Consider the following 20348-nt stretch of genomic DNA (forward strand, 5'->3'; position numbering starts at 1 on the left):
ACAAATTTTTATTTATTTTTAAACGTAATAACTTTTGATTTATCGTGCAAAATGTTGGAACCCGAAAACGGTACCCTCGGTGCGCGGGACTGACTCGCACTTGGCTGGTTTTTATTTTTATTGGTAAACTTGGTCTTGGAAGGCACAGTAGATTAACCTCCGCTAAGAGTATAAGTATTCAGTGTGCCTAGTGGGAGATTTTTAATCTATTCGATCTCGTAAAAGTTAACTGCGTTTTGTATGGAATTGAAACAGCGCCATCTTCTTGTCACTAGATGGCGCTGTTTCAATTCCATACAAAACGCAGTTAACTTTTACGCGATCGAATAGGTTAAAAATCTCCCACTAGGCACACTGCTCCGACTAGATATAAGAATTCTATATTCTAGAAAACGCCGGGATCTTACTGTTTGGGGCACCTGGCATTAAAGTACTCTGTGTCTGGCATAAACTTTGTAGATCATCTGTGAAAGTCAAATGATTTGTCATTGTCAAAAATTGTCAATGAATGAAAAACGTAAATTGTAAACACCGATTGTAAACATTTTAATTTAGCAAACTTAATTAGTTTTTATATCGTTTTATAAAATAAAAGCGTCCTGATTTAAAAGATGAAACCAGAATTAGAAAACTGTGAAAATAAAGAAGATACAGTGACTGGTGATGTCATAGGAGACACGGCGTACAGCGAACGATTTGTTCTAAAGTTGTTACTAAAATTTGCTAACTTGGACACCTTAAAAGATGAAATTCAAGAAAAGGCTTTCGAGGAGGACCTCTGCACTCTCTGGGATATGACAGCCGAGAGAGATGTAGTATTATTCTTACAAAAACACGATGTTTTAAACTTGTTCAGTTTCGCCTGGCCGTTGGTTGAATCGCCTCGGCTTGTGGAAATTCTCATTGGTCTTATAGGCAATATGTGCTGCCAGAAAGAAGCAGCGGAATCTCTGCTTAAAATGGACAGTTTCCTTACCATGTTACTAGAATACGCGAAGTCTGAAGACAGCTTAACCATTATACAATTACTGCGGCTAATAAACTCCAGTTTATTTCTAGCCGACGACAACATATCAATTTGGGTCGATATGTTTATTAATGTGGGATATTCAAACGCTCTATACTTCATATTGAAAAACTCTTCCAACAAAGAACTGTTGGTCACAGGTTTGGAAAACTTTAACACAATATGCTCATACTGTAACACTGGCAAGCATAGAACTAAATTTTTCGGACATTTCGTCTCTTCAGAAGCTATAGTAGCCTTAGCATCAGCTTTCACAGAGTTAACTGTGAAACAGAAAGATTGTTGCGAGAGAGATGAATTGGAACGAGTTTTAATAATAAGTTTACAAATCACACTGAATTTAGTAGGGTTTGATAAATCTTATGATGTATTCAGTGATAACAAACCAGAAGTTGGGAAAATCATATCTATAGTTTTTTCATATTATGAAAATAAATTTGTTATTCAGAAGGAAATTGATTTGGATTTAGTAGATATTATAGATTCCACTAAAACAATAGTAAGAGTTCTACAGATTGGTGAGCTGTGTGATTATGAACAGTACTGCCTGCAAAGCTACAGTATGTGGAAAACTTTAAGTTCGATCACTACATTTGACAAAAATGGAGGATCAAGCTTTGAAAATGAGGACAAGGAAGAACTTCAGGACTTTTCCAAGAAAATGAAAACATCATTGAGCATACTTATATTTAGCTATTTGGAGAGCTGTTCTGATGACAACTTGGTAAAGGCGTTAGACTTGATTGACTCAAACTATGAGGATATTCTAAGTTTGGTCAATGATAAGTCGTTGGTGAAAGCAGTGTGTAATAGGGCAGCAAATTATAGGACTAGATTGAAGGAAACTGAAAATTGTTGATTTTCAAAGTATTGTTATTAGAAGTAATTGTAAAGTTAGTTGTATTTTTTTATCATAAATGAATAGTAATGCTCTCAATCACAATCCTATTTATTACTATTTTGGCACTTGCATAATATACTAATCAGACACTAAATATGTTTTAAACGGCATTCACTGATCTCTTGTACTGGAACAGCATGTCACCAATTTTTAGCTATTCACAGAAATAATTTACTTACTCCTAATAATAACGCATACTGATGCATCAGTAGTCATGTATGGCGACAAACTCAAGGTCCTTTTCCACCTCCATGATTATTTTGAATTCTGTGATCGTCTTATTTTATTATATTCCATTGTCTTTAACTATTTGATACACTTGTATTTTATTTTATATTTGAAATGGGTGTAAAAATGACTATTATTATGACAGGGCAGACGTGTTCTGGACTCTTGGAGTTGAGACTGCTTACCAGTCAGCGTATTGTGGGACAACCTCCAATCCACTGGAATGACAACCTTAAATAGGTGAAATTGAATGAAGAAGACTGAGGGAAGGTGTTGGTGTAGTGGTGCTCTTTCCAAAAGGTCATATCCAGCAGTAGACGCATACAAGCTGATGGATGGGTGAATGACAGCAATACCTATTTAAATTGTTGATTTTTTAGTCAACTATCACCATCCCTCAACCTGCACTCTAATTCACTAGCCGCCTCAGTGAATCATTTTTCAATCATCTTAATCAACTGAGACTGCTTTGGTGGACATAGGTCTCTTGTAAGGATTCCCACATGCCACGGTCTTGCGCCACCAGAATCCAGTGGTTTTATACCATAGCTTAATTAGCTTAATAATGTGTTGTGTTATGCAAGTGATTGCAAAATTAAAATTGACCACTGTATGAATTATTACTTACCAATGTACTCTCTATTTTGTTACTAATAACCATTTTTTAATAATAAATAATAATATGATAAAGGAGAATAAATAAAATTACAATATGTATATGGGATTATATATTTTTTTTTAGACATAATAAAGCAACATTTACATTACATTATTTAAACGAGTTGTACACCGTCGCCCGAGCGGCTGGCGTAAACTATTCGAATGTAACAGTACATTAACAGAACAAGCATCCCAGCATGCACTCAAGCATATGCTGCATATGCGCCTCACAACTTATACTCGCGTCGCATATGATCCTCACATAAAAAAAACTTACACCACAAATACTGAAAGGGAGAACAGACATTTTGTAAGTTGCTGCACAAAAGTTTACATTTTATTCATTCCTGTGCTAGACCTGCTTTGTGTAGATCGAGTCCAGCTGGGCTAGTACGAAGGTTGTGATTATTATCACCTAAATCATAGGGTGCTTGCATAAAGAAGCAGGCTTCTGGTACCTTTACACTACAAGCATGTACCCTTACACTACAGCTGTCAAAGTTTAAGGCTTGATAACCAACAAACCAGATATAGGCGGAGATGAGTTTAACAGACTAATCAGATTATTGATTGATCTCAATAATCTGATTGGTCCTATTGAACATATCTCCACTCCGCTTCGCTTAGATGGATACGGAGCCTAATTCTAGGCTGATATTTGAAATCTAAACATTTGAATAAAGTACGCACATTTCACACGAAGTTTAGAATTCGATATCGTATTAAATAACGCCCAATTCCATATAACAGTATCTAGTACAGATAAAAAACATATAAACATTTGTGCAACACATTACCATACATATTTTTACATTAAATGTACTTAAACACTATCTAACCACGAGCCTATGCGCTCCGAGACGGAGCGAAAATCGCACATTTAAATATCAATTCGTAAATATTTAGATATTATATCCGATAAAGAATAAAAACAGGATAAAGACTAGACTTTACACTGATCAACGATTAACTGCTAACGGTGCCCTGGCTCGCGGTGATATTGAAACCGCAACTACCCGCAACAGGATAGCCACGAAATAGAGATGAAACAGAGAGTCCTTTCAATACACAGTGCTGAAACAGATTCACTCATACAGACGCATGCGACGGTTAACTCACTTTCAGAATTCAGCGCGCGTTTCCACTGAAGCGAAGCGGAGACGTGTGATATTATAAAAAGATGACTTAGTAATATTATCACTTCATCTAACCATATTCAGTGGAAACGCTACCTTATGCTGAGATTTATGAATCGTATTTTGACTTTCTGAGACGGAGTTATTGAGCGTAGTTGATATCTTTCAATAACCTGATTGGTCGAAAACACGTCTCCGCTTCAGCCTTCAGACGACGCTCACTCTTGCACTGACTTCACTGTCCCATGGGTCAATATGTGAGTGCGCATACACATATTCCTTGTATTGATCGGGTCTTCTCTCTTTTGTGAGTTAACTATTTTGTGGGTGTCGTACTTTTTGGCGTCAAAGACACCTTTATACATGAACTATCAAAAACGCCACAAATAAGCGGTTTACGATCTGAATATCATAGCGAATAAGGGCACAGCAACAATGCTAGCGCCGTCTGCGGTCTGCTACGCAAGCATTGCGACTGGCAACACAGGTACCTTTTTAATTAATTTCAAGCAATAATGGTCCAACGTATTGATTTTTGACAGAAAACGATACCTTATTATTTTAGTTATCAGTTGCCGTTAAGTATTTTATTTTTGATCTACCCTCAATTTTATTAATTGTTGTTTGGCTTAAAAATGCATAATTATTATTAAATTCCAGGCTATTTACAAAAATAACTTGGGTGTGCAACTGACTTGGCGCTGAAAGAATAAAATAACTATCGATCTACCCTCAATTCTTTTTATATATTATGTAAGAAACACAGATTATTGTCATAATAGGCTCTAGTAGGCTTGAGATGATCTAATAGCTCTTTTTTCAAATCAAAAATCAATACTTTTGCCCGCAAAGGTGCATGTGTCGCCAGTGGTACTCAAACAACTGAGCGAATATATAAAATATATTATAGTTTCCCTAAAACGTAACATGTGACCATACCGGACCACTGTCCACACGGGCAAATCAATAATATACACCATAAATGTTACACTGAGGGTAGGCTCAGTTTGGCATCAGTTAAGTCCGTGATTTTAATCACCACGAAACTACCCCCTTGGCATGAAATAAAAAGATATTTAAAAAAAAGCTGTGATAATCACTGCTACAATAGCAAAATTGTTGTGATTGGTTAAATTAGGCGTATTATTGCTGCAACTATACATTTTAGCCAATAGCAAGTGTCAGCCAATCAGATTATCACACTGTAGCTATCAAACTGTGGTGTAGCCCTCTTAATGACAGATTAATAAGAGACTGATAAACATAAGATGTTTATTCCAGATCAGTCCAACCATAAGTATCAAAATTTTCTAAAACCTAATTCAGTGTCAAATACTTCTATATACAACAGTTAGTCCTAGCGAATTTTAGGAATTAAAAAACTAAGATATAATTGCATAAATTTTGACGAGTCGCCATATTTTCTCTATGTGTCAACTGTCATGTTAAAAGAACTGTTTACCCTCGGATTAAGGACTAAAATCGTACTTTTGACATGACAGTTGACACAGAGTAAAAATGGCGAGTCATGTTTTAAAATTTTTTGCACTATACTTGGGTTCATTTTACTCTTGATGTTTAAAACCATTGCAGGGGTGGGGAAGCCATTCTGAAGAAAATCAAGGATTGCAGCGATGCCAAACCGAACGTGTAACCTGTCTTACTTTCCTTTACCTACTTAATAAATTATATAAATAATCTGAATTTAAAAACAAGTCTTAGGTCTTCATAACATATTATGTCGCATGTAGTACCGTGATGAATACACCCGATCGGGATAACTTTGGGATAGATCAGATTGCTTTTTTTTGGGATGCATTCACAAAAACGCTTTTTTGTGCGTACATTTTAAGATCTCACTCGCCATCTTTAACCGACGTCGAAAAAAGGAGGAGGTTCTCAATTCGTCGGAATCTTTTTTTTTAGTCCTACGTGTCAACTGTCATGTCAAAAGTACAGTTCACCTTTAAATTAAGAACTAAAATTGTTGACAGTTGACAAATAGAGCTAAAATGGCGAGTGAGATCTCAAAATGTATGTACATTACCTTGTTTTAAAATTATATGATGCGGATAAAAGGTTTTTGTTAATGCATTTCAGAAAAAAAAAACAATAAAATTCGATTTTAGTGTAAAATGTCAAAGTTACCCCAACTCAGTGTTTCTGTTTTCAGCTACGAATCAACGGTCTCTACACATAAAATAATAATAATCTATTATAAATTATAATACACATAAAATAGACGAAAAATAAACAACTTATTGTAAGATTTAAACGATTTCTACTCACGTAAGTCTTAAAAAAACAAGTAGAATGTGTAGAGACCTCTAACAATAACTATTTACAAAGTTGTAGCCAAAACAAAACAAAAACAAAGCTTTATACGCAATGAACGCAAGTGACAATTTATGTAATGTAATATAACTATTGTCATTTGTTTCTGTGATTCCAATATTCAATAATACAATTTTTTTTTATATTTTCACAGAATGTTAGGTGTATTATTAATGATGATTAATTTTTTGTAACATTTTGCAGTAGACATACCTCTTATATGCTTTCAATATGCATTCGTATTTAATATGAAAACTGTCAACTACATATTTACGAATGAAATGTGTGACTGTTCATTTTCATACGTTAAAATTTTCGTACATGAAAATGCATGTTACAGTACGCGTCACAAATGTTGAAAATGTGTGCAGGGACTGTTTTACTTGAAATTTTAGATGCAATATCACACCCGTTACCATAGAATGACCCGACTACAAAAAGTATAGTGCATACATTTTGAGAACTCTCACGCACTATTTGCTCTGTGTCAATTGTCAAGTCAAAAGTACGATTTTAGTCCTGAATTTAAAGGTCGACCGTACTTTTGACATGACGGTTGACACTGACCTAAAATGGCGAGTGAGTTCTCAAAATGTATGCATTTATACACAGTTTGAAGCGTATGAACTGTGCGCACCACTACGTACCATCAGTAAGATTAATCTTGCAAAAAACGTGCGGTATTAATGCCTTATGAACGGGGTCTGATGTTGTGAATCTTGCTCCTCTTGGAAAAAATTACGAGCTCGCTTCGCTCATCTCGCGTTAAAGTGTCTTCAACTTTAGTGAAACGAACTGTACTCATGTCATAGAGCAATATTCCACTCACACACACATATAGACATTACCACTCCAGCCCTTGCATTGGTTCTGAATGGTCCGTTTTTTTTATTTTTGGCACACTTCCTTCGAATTTTGTAAAATAATACTACTTGACGCGTGGAATGGCAGTGTCTATTGGTTTGATGGGGTCCCCATTGACATGGGTTTCTCAGGTAAACTAATGGTTTAAATGAAAATTATCCAACCAATCCTAACCAATGTCACAGAGTAAATATTTAAATGTAACTTGTGTTGATATAATTGTATATTGTACGAGCATAACTTTGTAATTATTGATATTTATGTGAATATAAAATTTCATATTTAACTCTATTTAACTTCGACGACAATCTGCAGGCTAATGTTTGGCTGAATCGATTTTGATGGATAATTACCTGTACTTATACGTATAATGCATACATTTTGAGATCTTTCTCGCCGTTTTAGCTCAATGTGTCAACTGTCATGTCAAAGGTACAACATTAGTCCTTACTTTTAAGGGGCATGAGACGGGCCTGCCCGCGAAATTCAAATTTATTTGGTTTTTCGCAATTTGTGAACTAATACGACCAAACCAAATCAAATTTTAATTTCGCGGAAGGCCCGTCGCTTCCACCTTAAAGGCAAACCGCACTTTTGTCATTACCGTTAACTCATAGAGTGAGGTGTGAGTATTAAAAGCGAGTGAACCTTAAAATGTACGCACTATACCCTCGCGTTTATGTATTTATTTATTGAGTCATATTCGACACACCTAGTATAAGATATGTATCACTGTTGCGATATGCTTAGACCAATCCAGTCACTGCCAAACAGGTAGAGTTAGTATTAGTTTTACGTCTCGCAGACTGGTAGAATTCCAGCGTCGCATCGTCAAAGTAAAACAGACCTTTAAATCAAGAACCTTTAGGTCCATTTTACTCAGATATTATTGTTTTGACGCTAGAATTCTATTAACTTTGGCAAGGCAAACCCTGCTACTCAAAAATCAATACAGAATTTTCAAATGCCGTTAAAATTTTCATGCATTCTAAGTACCCGACGAAATTGTTCGAAGAAGCAATATTCATTATAATTTTAAGCGCCATTTTAACTCTATGGATCAGCTGTCATATACAATTCGCCTTTAAAATAAGGACTAAAATCGTACTTTTGACATGATATTTGACACAAAGTTAAAATGGCACGTAAGAAGTCATTTTTTACGCATTATATTATAAATATAATACGTAGTGCCAATAGACAACTTCGTCCGGCAACCAAAATGCATAGACTCGAGTATCGCCAAACATTCCCCCACAGATAAACTACAATAAACATCTTTGGTACATTTTGTGAGCAATAGTGAAAACGGTTTGAGTACACATTCATAGACAAGCCTAAAGCGATGCAGTCCACTAGCGATACCGAATACTGTCTCCATTATCTTGCGTTCATCTGAACCCTTTCCCCTTAAGGTAGCGTTCGGATCTTGGCGACCGCAGCTTGCGCCTGCGCCTGTTAGGTTGTTGCATGACAGTTACACTTCTTACGTGCTTCTCCATATTAACGTATTACATTATTTCATTATTTGTTGTTCTAGATCTATAACCAAGACCGATATTCATTATAAATTTAAGGTCAGACATCGGTTTATCTCGCCATTATCCTAAAACAATAAATATAGTATTTTTTTTTTTGAAAGTACATAATGACCTGAAAGGTCATTATGTACTTTCAAAAAAAAAAATCTTCTTATACGTCTCTACGTCTTTATTTTAAGCCGAATTTTGAGTGATTCGTGCGTAAATAAACCATGTAAGGAACTACAAAATTGCATAACTGTTGACTATAAGGCAAACTTTACTTAATAATAATTTCAAATATCTATAGTTTGTTAAAAATGTCAGTTAATTTTCAAAAATTAATGAAATCCGAACGTTGACTCGCGTTGTTCACACATCACGCATCTCGCTTTTGAGTGCGTTCCGCCCGTAAATGTTGAATGCAATAGCTCTCACGCTTAACTTGGAGCGATCAGGAGAGCAATTCGCGATCGCCATGATCCGAATGCCACCTTAATGTTTGACGTAGCCGAGTGTAGTATGCCTTTTCACTGGAATGTTCTAGACTCGAGCAAACCGTACCAGGCCCACTAATATTGCTTCACGTAAGCGTATTCATCCGAGATAAGATACTATACGACACATCCATTTGTACTTAACACACAGACAACTATTATATAGATTAAATATTAATAGAAACAACCTAATTTCCCCAGTTCGTTGTCTTGAACGGACAGGCGTGTTAACTGTTAACGTTTAACTACGGGGGTCACACGTAGAATAAATATAGGAATACATCTACACAGTCTGTTGAGACGGCAAGTAATAAAAAAATCGCACGTCCTCCGCGACATAACATCGAAATACTATTAAAATCCACGCACATATATCTAGGAGATATAAAATTTATATACGCTTTGTAATAAACTACAAAGATTTCGATTTTCGCGGATGAAAATCGCGGGTCGATGTTGCCGCAACGCCCAAACACTCGTACAAAATGTACACTAGCAACACTTCTTGTCAAAACGGTGCATGCCATTAAGGCTCTTAATTAGACGTCGTACGGTCGAATATCGCGTGCACGGTTCCGAAAGCTAAGTGAAGTTTTGCTAAGCGTATCGGAGGCAGTGAATCCGCCCGTTCGCACGGATTAAATTTATTATAATACTTTTTTTTATATAAGAATCGTTGCACTAGATAAGGACTAATTTGTTCGATACGCGCATATTCGAGCGAATTCACTGGTGGGAGGCGAAGTGTCGAGTATCGATATCGGGAGCGGAACATCACAGCACACGCGGGTAGCGACTCGAGATTACACTCCTAGGCGTCCTTCGGGCGCGCGTCGAGTATCGATATATCGATATGTCGATATCGATGTCTAGGCGCCGGAGAAGCCGTACACCTCGAGCACCCGTATCTCGAAGTCGCCGCTGGGGCAGAGCGGCGGGTTGTTGAAGGTGGAGCAACGGTCAGTTTTGCCGAATCGGATGTTCTCGTCCATCCATATTGCCTGCCCGTCTCTGCAAAAATATACATTTGAAAAGTAAAAAACTATTCATGTTTTTTTTATTTTTATTAATGATTAATGGAAAAATTTCCAACACAATTTTTAAAGCAACTCATTTTCCAGGAGTACGAAAAAAATAATTATTATAATAATAATACTTAAAATATGAAGGTACAATTATTATTAAGCTGAAAAGAATTTAGTCAGTTGAGAGTTAATCTCACCTGGAAATACAAAACGTACATGTACTTTAAAAGTATCTCTTGAGATCAAAAGTCCAAAAGCAACATCTCAGGAGTATTTAGCGAAGACGAGTGGAGATTAAACAGAGGGGTAATTAACAGTACTGCGAGTACTCTTAATTACTTGAACTGACCTTGTTCCGATTGTTGAGGTTCCGAATCTTGGAGTTGGCAGTCATAAAGAGCTCAGCGTCGTCGATTGTGCAACCGATCCCATAAGGCTCAAATTGAGTAAAGGCAGAAAACGGGGTATTAATTATAATTGTGGGTACCGACCCTCCTCCGATGGTGATCATCGTGTTGTCAGCGGCCATGAACAGCGACTTCCCGTGCGAGGTTTTGACTTCTTCCTCCTCATCTTTGGTGATGGACCCCACCCAGGGGTACTTGGCTCGTGTGGGATGGAGGCTGAAAGGCAGTGGTCGTTAGGGGTGTGGGGTGTATAGCAGGGGTACTGACCCTCCGCCGATGGTGATCATCTTGGAGTCGGCGGCCATGAACAGCTCGGAGCCGTGCGAGACGCGCTCGTCGCCCTTGCCGTCGGCGGCGAGCGAGCAGCCCACCCACGGGTACTTGGCGCGCTCCGGGTAAAGGCTGCAAGGGAACGCGTACACGCTAACCATTTCGTTGTGTGTGAGGTGGACACTGGACGTGTCTGTTGTATGTGACAATATTTTGTATGTAGAGTGAACTAGACTGAGGAAACTCAGTTTTGACCCTGAATCGACATCTGTCAAATGTTAGGCTAGGGGTGACGTGAAATCAAAGATACAATGCGACAAGGATCTTATGGTGCGTGGCCAAAATCGGAACTAACGCTGCCATCATGTGAAGTGTCATGCTGTCCTCTTATGTGGCGTTGCTAAGTAAAAAATCTAAAGTTCACCGTTTTTTTTTAATATTAGAGCATTTCTATATTCATTAATATAACGATATACTGTTAATAGATACAACATAAATGTGTCTGCATCTTTTAACTATATTTAGCACTACCTAAATAGAGTATTTGAACAGATAAAAATGATAGTTGAATTTTGGAAGACCCTGTATTTAATTATTACTAAAAAAAAATATTTTTGATATAGCCACCATCCCAATTGTATAGGTAGTATGTAGTAGCAAACGGAGCTTATTTGTGTTTGGTAGGTAACAATAATATTAAGATTTAAATTGAATTGATAGTAATTATTTAGTTAATCATAATAGAAATTTAACTATACGATATGGTCTGACTACAATTACTATAATTTAATCTACAGCTATTTAACTTGTGATTAATGTGATGAAGAAGTAATCTCAATAATAAAATATAATAATGCAAGCGATATCATATAAGAACAAGAATAAAGAAAAACAATTAAGTAAGCTAGAAAATAAATAAGTAACTAAGTATTATAAACTTTCAGTATATTATATTCATAGAAGGCCAATTAAGCTTAAAAATATCCCCCAAGTAAAAAAGCAAGCTTCAGAGATTCTGTCAATTTAAAAACTAATAATGTATTATTGGTTTAAACTTATAACACAAAGTTTGAAATCACAAAATTTAGTCAAAATCATATTATTATGATATTCAAATTTAATTCAATCATATTAAATAGCTCTTACAGTTACGTTTCAATTAATATGCAGCAAAATAATACTTATTTTTAGCAGTAGCATAAATTTTTAAGTGTTAAAAAGGGCAAAGTAAAGTTTTGATAGCTTAAGATGTAAAAGTGTGCAGTAACCCCCTTACTAATAAAAGTTGTTTTTTCATTCATCATTGTGTACAAACGCTATGGTTATTAAACCATAGCGTTAAGGGTGTGTAAGTTAACTTACACACACTTTGTCTTCTTCTTTCAAATGTGAAATTACTGATGTCAGAAAGAGATAAATCAGTAACTATTCACCACTGTACAACGTTTATTAATAAGGTCGTTAGTGTGCAAAGCTTTGTCGAAGGTGAATTGAAGAGTCAACAGCGAAAAGATAGCGTGTCAAAAGCAACCGAAACAGAAAGCCTTTACCCGAAGAACCCAAGTAAATAAAATAATATTTAGAAACGCCTACCAATTGGTATTAATTAAATATGTTATGCGTATAATCTGAGAAAGGACTCGTACATATTTGATCTAATTGTCATCACCTGGTGGTAAGTGATAATGCAGCCTAAGATGGAAGTGGGTTAACCTGGAAGGGGTATGGCAGTTTTTATTAAGCCCACACCCCTTTGGTTTCTACACAGTGTTGTACCGGAACGTTAAATCGCTTGGCTTTGCCGATAGAGTAGCCACGGATGAAAGCCTCCCACACCAGGCCAGAGCAGAAATTTAGAAGTTTATATAATTCCAAACCCCTGTCGGGAATCGAACCCGGGATCTCCCACTAATAAGACTACAGCGCTTAACCCTGCCAGGGAGGTCGTCAAAATAGGAGGAATGGGAGTAAACCGCACTTTTGAACTGGTGACACAGAGCAAATATTATGGCCAGTCCTTTCTAAGATTGTACGCGTAGTACTACTGTATATACATTATACAAATATACAAAAAGCTAAATATTACATCAGACAAATTATACCAATTGGTAAAAGCTAAAAATGACGAACAAACAGAAAAATAGCCATTAATATAAATAAAATAGAAATAATATATAAGGCATAAATAAAACGAGAGAAAAAAAGCTCACAATTTGTAGCGAAAGCGTTTAATAAATTAGCTTTGAAATAAAATAAATCAATAATTGCTGAAAAAATAATAACAAATTTAAAAAATACATACCTAACTGACTACAAGATGAAATTATAAAGACCAAGATAATGAAGAGCTCTTAAAATCAATAAATTATAAGATATTATTACAAATCATTAAACACAACAAAAAATTAACCAGTGGCTAAAAATAAAAATTAGAATAAATAGCTACCAATAAAACAAAATATAAATTGAGAAATCATGAATGCCGAAAAATTTAAAACTACCCTCTAAATATGAATTAAGTGCTAAATGGATATAAATGAAGTGACATATCCTATGGGACACAAATATGAAATGTTTAAGGCTTGAGACACAAATAAATAAATATAAATTCTAGATTTCTCAAGTAATCGCACTACTAAAGTAGAAACAACGTAAAAAAATGAAATGATAGGAAAAGGTTCCCGCGGAGACGAGTGGTTGAAGAATGATGACGGTGAAAGTTTACCTGAAGAGGAATGTCTCGCCGGTGCCGAAGTAGGCCTGGCGGTTGCCGCGCTCGTCCTTCTGGTTGCGCTCGAACCAGCGCGTCGAGCAGTATGCGCCGAACACCTGCAGCACACGGCAACTAAGTAATCTCAACTTATTACTATTACTAACTAACTGACGCCCGCGACTTCGTCCGCGTGGATTTAGGTTTTCCGAAATCCCGTGGGAACTCTTTGGTTTTCCGGGATAAATTGCCTATGTGCTAATGCAGGATATTATCTATGTCCATTTCGAATTTCTGCCAAATCCGTCCAGTGGTTTTTGCGTGAAGGAGTAACAAACATACACACACACACACATACACACAAACTTTCGCCTTTATAATATTAGTGTGATAGTGTGATCTCAACTTATTACCCGCAGACAGACAATGAAACGGATGAATGAAACATGCTTTATTGTGCACCATTATGAAAAGAAGGACATAAAAGTAACACAATCAACGCAAATAGAAGTACAAATAGAATCAAAAACCTCTATAAGAAAACTAGAAAAGAGGTGATAACTTTCAAACGGCTGAACCGATTTTCTTCGATTATAGCTAAGAACACTCTCGATCAAGCCACCTTTCAAACAAAAAAAAAACTAAATTAAAATCGGGTCATTCGTTTAGGAGCTACGATGCCACAGGGCACACACAGATACACACGTCAAACTTATAACACCCCTCTTTTTGGGTCGGGGATTAAAAAATGATGCTGATGATGAAGAAGCTTTTAAAACCTACGAAATAATTGAACATTTCACACCCAATTCCTAGAAAATAGAAACAAATGAAACTATAAGGTAATTATTACTAACCACCTTATAGTATTACATCGGACTTCGTCTGTGATGGCGTTTGCTGGCGCGCGTGCTGTGCTTGTTTGGAGTGTTTTTTTTTTTTGTTAAGAGTGGCTGGTTTTTGTGTTAGTTGGTGTTTTTTGGTGGTGGAACTGACTGGGAAGCGCTCTAAAGGGGCGCCGCGCGTATGTCGGCGGGCGCCGGCGCAGACGGAGTCCATACTTGTATAAATTCAATAACTTGAAAATATCACAAACTTGACATTGGCTAATCAGAGTAAAGCCAGATTTAAAGAAAAAAAAAAAAAAAAAAATAGTATTACATCTCACCTCGTTATTGCATGTTTTGATCATCAGTAACGTAGGCTCGTGGTGCTCAACCCTCACGTAGAATGTGGTCAAGGAACAGCCGTGTTCCTCCGTGGTATACAACAGTACCGGCTGGTACATGGTTATGCGCACCGGCAGCCACGACCATAGCGTGAACAACTGTAACACGGAGTCCATATAGAAATACGGGGTCTAACATTGCTGGCATTGTTGCTGGTTCGGTTCTACACAATCTATAAATTAATTAACAGGTCTATTGAGAGTTGGTATATTCTATTTCTCGCCAGCGTTGATAGAATTGACAATGTCATAGTAAAATGGACTTTATAGTGCTTTTTATAATTTATAAACTAGCTTGATATAGCTAGTCGTCTATTCAGTACCGCCAAATTTTATTCCGTTTGGAGCGCTGGCTCTAGATGTATGGACAAAGTTAAATTTTAATACAAAGGAGTAAAGGAGTCCATTATACTTTAACGTTAAAGTATTTCGACGCTCGAATTCTACCAGCGTTGGCGAGATGAAATATCTCATACTACTGAAGTGCTTTTCACAATGTTCGCGTCGGAAAAGGATAGCGTGATATTTAAGGCTGACATTACTAATCAATCTACTCTGTAATCTGTCGATAGTCACTAGCAACGTTGTTATTCGTCAAAAGTGGTATGGTCTTTTTGATAAATAACAATGTTGCTTTACCTCGTGTTCCAATATTCATCTCTATTCCTGATCTGTCGATAACTTACCTAGCAACGTTGTTATTTGTCAAAAAAGACCATACGATTTCTTGACAACGTTACGAAGTCGATAGATTACAGATAGATTAATTATTATTATTATTAATTTCGAACTAGAGCCTGTCAATTTAGTTTAGTGATTGTGTACAACAGATTTTGTTTAGAATGAAGTTAACTAACTATATGATGGATATACTCGTATTTTGAAATTTTCTAATAGTTGTTGTCACTGACACACCCTGTACCGCTTCAGAAACTATAGCATCGAACTTTAATACTAACATATAGATATATATCTTCTGCTAAAATATAGTTTTAACAAGAGAATCTAATACCTATTGCGACGATCACAGTGTCATAATCATTATGATTCACTTCGATATTGAAGTTGTAACTAAGCGCGATTACATTGTGACGTCACTTGAGACACCTCTACTTACAAAAACTGTCAAAATGGACGTCACAGTTTGCAGTCAAGATTTTAATGTCATAGAGATAAGGAGCCCAGAACAGCATGATATTCAAATATGAACTTTAAGTCATGCACTGTAGGTACACTTATGAATGACTCTTTCATTCAAACTTATGTACAGGTGAATTAAAGCACACACTTGAATAAAAAGAAATGTGTGCTTTGCTTTAGCGGTTCAGTGTTCATCAGTGACGCTATAAATCATATCCCAGATGTAGATAACAATGAATTCACTATAGAGTATTCTAACAAATTTAATAATAATGACGAAATTAATTTCAATAATGTAACTATCGTAGAACTATCAGCAATAAGTACCTTAGGTGAAGAAAACTAACGGTATAATGAAAGTACTATGGAGTCTTCTAACAAACTAAAAACTAATACTAAATATCAATTGATATTCAATAATGTTATTGTTATGAAATTCTCAAAAACACTCATGTTTATTATCTAAATGATGAAATAAATAGAAGAGGCTGTCTTCTAAATAATGTTGTTATGAACTTTGTAATAAATGAAATAATTAAAACTGATGATTTGCTAACAACGTAAATGTTAAAATCCATTGTCTCCGATTTGGACTTCAAAGTAGTCAATATGAATAACTAAAAACACTGAGAAACTAAGCAATCAGTTTTCTAATATTAATGCGTGAAAGATTTTAATAATATCAAGCAAAATCCTTGTAATTTTACTGATGATTTTCAAAAATATTACCTAATGGTGGTCTAGAAAATAACTTTTTGATGTGTCTATTGATGTTTTAATGAATGAAAGTACCAACAAATTACATTGAAAAATTTGCAAAGTTACAGATGCTAAAACAGGAGATTTTAAAACTATTCGTTTCATTTCCAAAGTTGTTTTTTTTTTAAATTAGCTAAAAGTTAGTCTAAAACACTAAGATTGAAATAAAGAATATTCATTTATACTAAGTAATAGACAACATAGATATACGACATCACAGAATTAGTTGTGTCGTTTTAGTGACGGCTACAAGTGCCAAGTGCTTGTGAACATCTAAACATTTATACAACACGTTAACAATATCTAAGTTCGCTATAGGTAAATGGACAGACAAAACGACATCGCATGCAAAATTACGAATTAATAAAGATAATATAGTGTTGAATTAAATGGGAGACATTTCAACCATTTATGTCAGGAATAAGTATAACTTTACTGGAAGAATATTAGGTATTAAAACATCCCTAATTGATTTGAGAGTTCAAACAAAAAAATTAAAAAAAATTAAACATTAGTCAATGGCAAAAATGACTCCAACAATTATAAAATTATTACTAACTAATGTTATATCAATGCAATAAACAGTTATTTTTCAAAAAGAAACTACAATCTAAAATTAAGAAAGCTAGCAATAGAATTATAATAAAAGTAATAATATTATAATGATGAGATAGGATTTAATGTGAACTTTTTGGTGATAAGTGTGTTTATATATTAGTCCTCTGCCTTTTTGCAATCCGAAACAGTGCGGTGACATTAAACATTGCTAATAGCTATTGTTTATATCTCTCTTTAAACGATAATTTAAGAAAACATAATATTGGTTTAGAGACCAAACATGAAAAAATTAAATACCCTTTAATTTTTTTTCGGACTTCTTTAAAAGGTAAATAAAATAACGATATAAAAACATAAAACATTGTTTCTAATTTAAATTAAGTATATCTTTAGTTTGCATACTGATCACTATTGATAAAGATGGATTTGAAAAATATATCAGGAACAATTTTCCTATTACTTTGAATCATCAAAGATACGAAATTAATCGCGATATGATCTAAATAAGTACCAATAATAAGAAAGTTAATAACAAAAATAAACGTATAGAGAGATATAAACGGCGATACGTACTTCCAATCAATTTATTAAGCTACCAAGTTTAACCCCAAGATAATAGTGGTATTAAGTTGATCCCTAATCGAACCTTCTGACGGAGGTCGGACGAATGCTGGCGTTGGTCGCTGAACACCGCGTTAGGGAATGGGAACCACAGGGCCAGGTGAGAGGATCTTGGGCTCTGTGAAAACTCCTAGATGATGATGAACAGGTTCCATGTTATGTGAATGAGTTCTTACATTTTAGAGATCGTGTTGTCTGACATTGCTCGGAATGGTAAAAATAAATAATGTTTTTGCGCAAGGTGATATTTTTGTTTAATGTCTGGGTGGTATTTTTTGGTGATTTTCAAAGTCTTATTTTCTTGGCCTAATGTTATGACTTCACATAGTTAAAGGAGATGACACTATAATAGCACAATGGAAGTCTTAAGATTCGGGAAAACCGAGCTTTCATGCAAAACTTTAGCTGTTGTTGATTTCAGATTTCATTACACAAAATAGAGTGCATGAGAGAAATGTTGTGTATTAAGAATAAGAAATAAAGATGAAATTAAGGATAACAAAATCTGAATCAACGTTCACATCAATATTTATAACAGTAATGCAAAATAATATCATAAAAAAAAACAAAAATCGAAGCTACCCTAACTGGAGGAACCTTAAAAAAAACAGCGATTGCTTCAATATTAAAATAATAAATAAACACCTAATAGAGGCAAGCGGTGCATCTAAACATCGATGATGGTCGCAAGCTCAAAAACGGCGACACTTAGAAGTTTGCTGGTGACAATACTACGTAATCTTACTTCGCTCTGGTCTAGAATCTGCGACTTGATCGCTTGGATTGGATAAACGCCCATCGAAAGGGCGCGCGGGCCCGGCGAATGTGAGCCCTAACAGGAAAACCGACACAAAAGTTAGCACTCACACAAAACAATCGTTTACATGCGCCGTCACATTATTATTAAATCTAATAAACCTATACACAGAGTGTTAATCATCTCAAGCTATTTTCAACTGCCCGCCACAGCACAACTTACGGTTTTCCACATCTCCGAGTCACCCCATCTCACACGCATGCCATATTTCGCAATATATCAACTTATAAATACATAATTAATATCACAACTTAATCAAGTCTGGACACTTGGCAAAAACAACACATTGAAACATCGAGGAGAACGCAAATAGGAACAAAACCATTCAAAGCCAATGCAATGAACTTCGAACATTGTTTGTCTGAGTGTTGTTGTTTCGTTTGTCTGGTGAGGATCGTGTCGAGTAGAATGATCACATCGATGGAAAACAAAATGGAAAGGTATTCACATAATCTCTCGCTACACAGATCGAAACATAACAAAACGTGGGTTCGACAAAAAGGAAAGGAGACAAAGGAGAAAATATTTTACAAGAAATTAAGACTCATAATGGTTTGTCTCATCGAATCTGTATAAGTATTCGATGTAATTGAAGTTAGTTGTGTTAGAAACGCAACCGAATGATTGAATGAGAAAGAAAAGCGAAAGCCACGCCTAATGTTGTCGTGTACGATACCATCTGTTTGCACGTTTCCTCAGACATTCTCTGCAAACCAAGTAAAATGATTTCTAATACACAATATTTTATATCGATCACATAAATACTTCTTTACGGCGTGGAGGTGCATTTGGTGTAGTTAGAACGTTTCCCGCGTCGGTTAAGGTGTTGATCAAATATATATTTTTATTAAATAGATAGCTCAAAAAGCATAGGATACCATTTACCAAAAATTGTTTGCAACTTATCAATTATATGACGTTCCCAATCGTTTAGCTTTAAACAGATCACTTTCAGGTATTACTAATGATACCATTAGTGTTGCAGAAAAATTGAGTATTCATTTAATCGGCAATGTTAACTTTAAAGCACTATAGCCCAAATCAATGTACAAACACACTATTTTGTTATTGTATGATGCAATTCTAGCGCACCGATCGACAAATCAGAGCCCTGAGTAAAAAACGTATGACTCTGATCGTCTTCAATCATGTCACTACACAATATTGTTTGCAACGTCAATCAAATAAATTATTTTATTATCACCCATAAATGAAGGTCTGGATTTTCCAGCAACACTAATGACAACCAAATAGTCTTCACCATATTTAACGTATGACTCTGATCGCCTTCTCACAACACAATATTGTTTGCACTGTCAACCAAATGTATAATTGGTCATTCTATTAATATAATATGAGGTCTGGATTTTCCGGCAACACTGATGGCTACCAAATCGTTGGCATAACCGTCTTCTGCAGCTGGTTCTAACTCTAAAACATAACGATCGTTAGTGTATTCGTGTTCGCGTACAAACGTACCTCGCGTATGGTGAGCGTGTGCGACATCATCTGTATGTTGACTTGCGACTGGCTGGTGGGCAGGTTGTCGGAGGAGCGCGACCGCATCAGCCGCGAGCCCGTTATCACCTGCTTTGACTTCAACGTCATCTCCGTCTTTATGAACACTCGGGATATGTACTGTGAAC

At 35.7% G+C, this 20348-nt stretch overlaps 2 protein-coding genes across 10 annotated transcripts in view; one reads left to right on the plus strand and one right to left on the minus strand.

Annotated features, from left to right (window-relative positions):
• Positions 1 to 505: 505 nt before the first annotated feature.
• LOC123867683 lies at positions 506 to 7433 on the plus strand. The gene has a single exon (XM_045909867.1). The coding sequence runs from the start codon at positions 612 to 614 to the stop codon at positions 1884 to 1886; it is 1275 nt and encodes a 424-aa protein (XP_045765823.1). The 5' UTR covers positions 506 to 611; the 3' UTR covers positions 1887 to 7433.
• A 645-nt stretch (positions 7434 to 8078) lies between these two features.
• The window catches only part of LOC123867647 (GTPase-activating protein skywalker), a 116022-nt gene continuing 103752 nt past the window's right edge, over positions 8079 to 20348 (minus strand). For 3 of the 9 annotated variants that reach the window (XM_045909830.1, XM_045909804.1, XM_045909813.1), the window contains exons 8-13: positions 20182 to 20347; positions 18631 to 18717; positions 14748 to 14906; positions 13595 to 13698; positions 10867 to 11001; positions 8079 to 10178 (exon numbers count right to left, since the gene is read on the minus strand). In XM_045909830.1, coding sequence (XP_045765786.1) covers positions 10037 to 10178; positions 10867 to 11001; positions 13595 to 13698; positions 14748 to 14906; positions 18631 to 18717; positions 20182 to 20347 — 793 coding nt within the window. In that variant the 3' untranslated portion in view covers positions 8079 to 10036. Of the gene's footprint in view, positions 10179 to 10683; positions 10816 to 10866; positions 11002 to 13594; positions 13699 to 14747; positions 14907 to 18630; positions 18718 to 19378; positions 19409 to 20181; position 20348 lie in introns of all 9 variants that reach the window. The other 6 variants (XM_045909848.1, XM_045909839.1, XR_006796471.1 and 3 more) reach the window with 5 other exon arrangements.

Source organism: Maniola jurtina, chromosome 1, assembly GCF_905333055.1.
Source record: "Maniola jurtina chromosome 1, ilManJurt1.1, whole genome shotgun sequence".
In the NCBI taxonomy this organism is placed as follows: Eukaryota; Metazoa; Arthropoda; class Insecta; order Lepidoptera; family Nymphalidae; genus Maniola; species Maniola jurtina.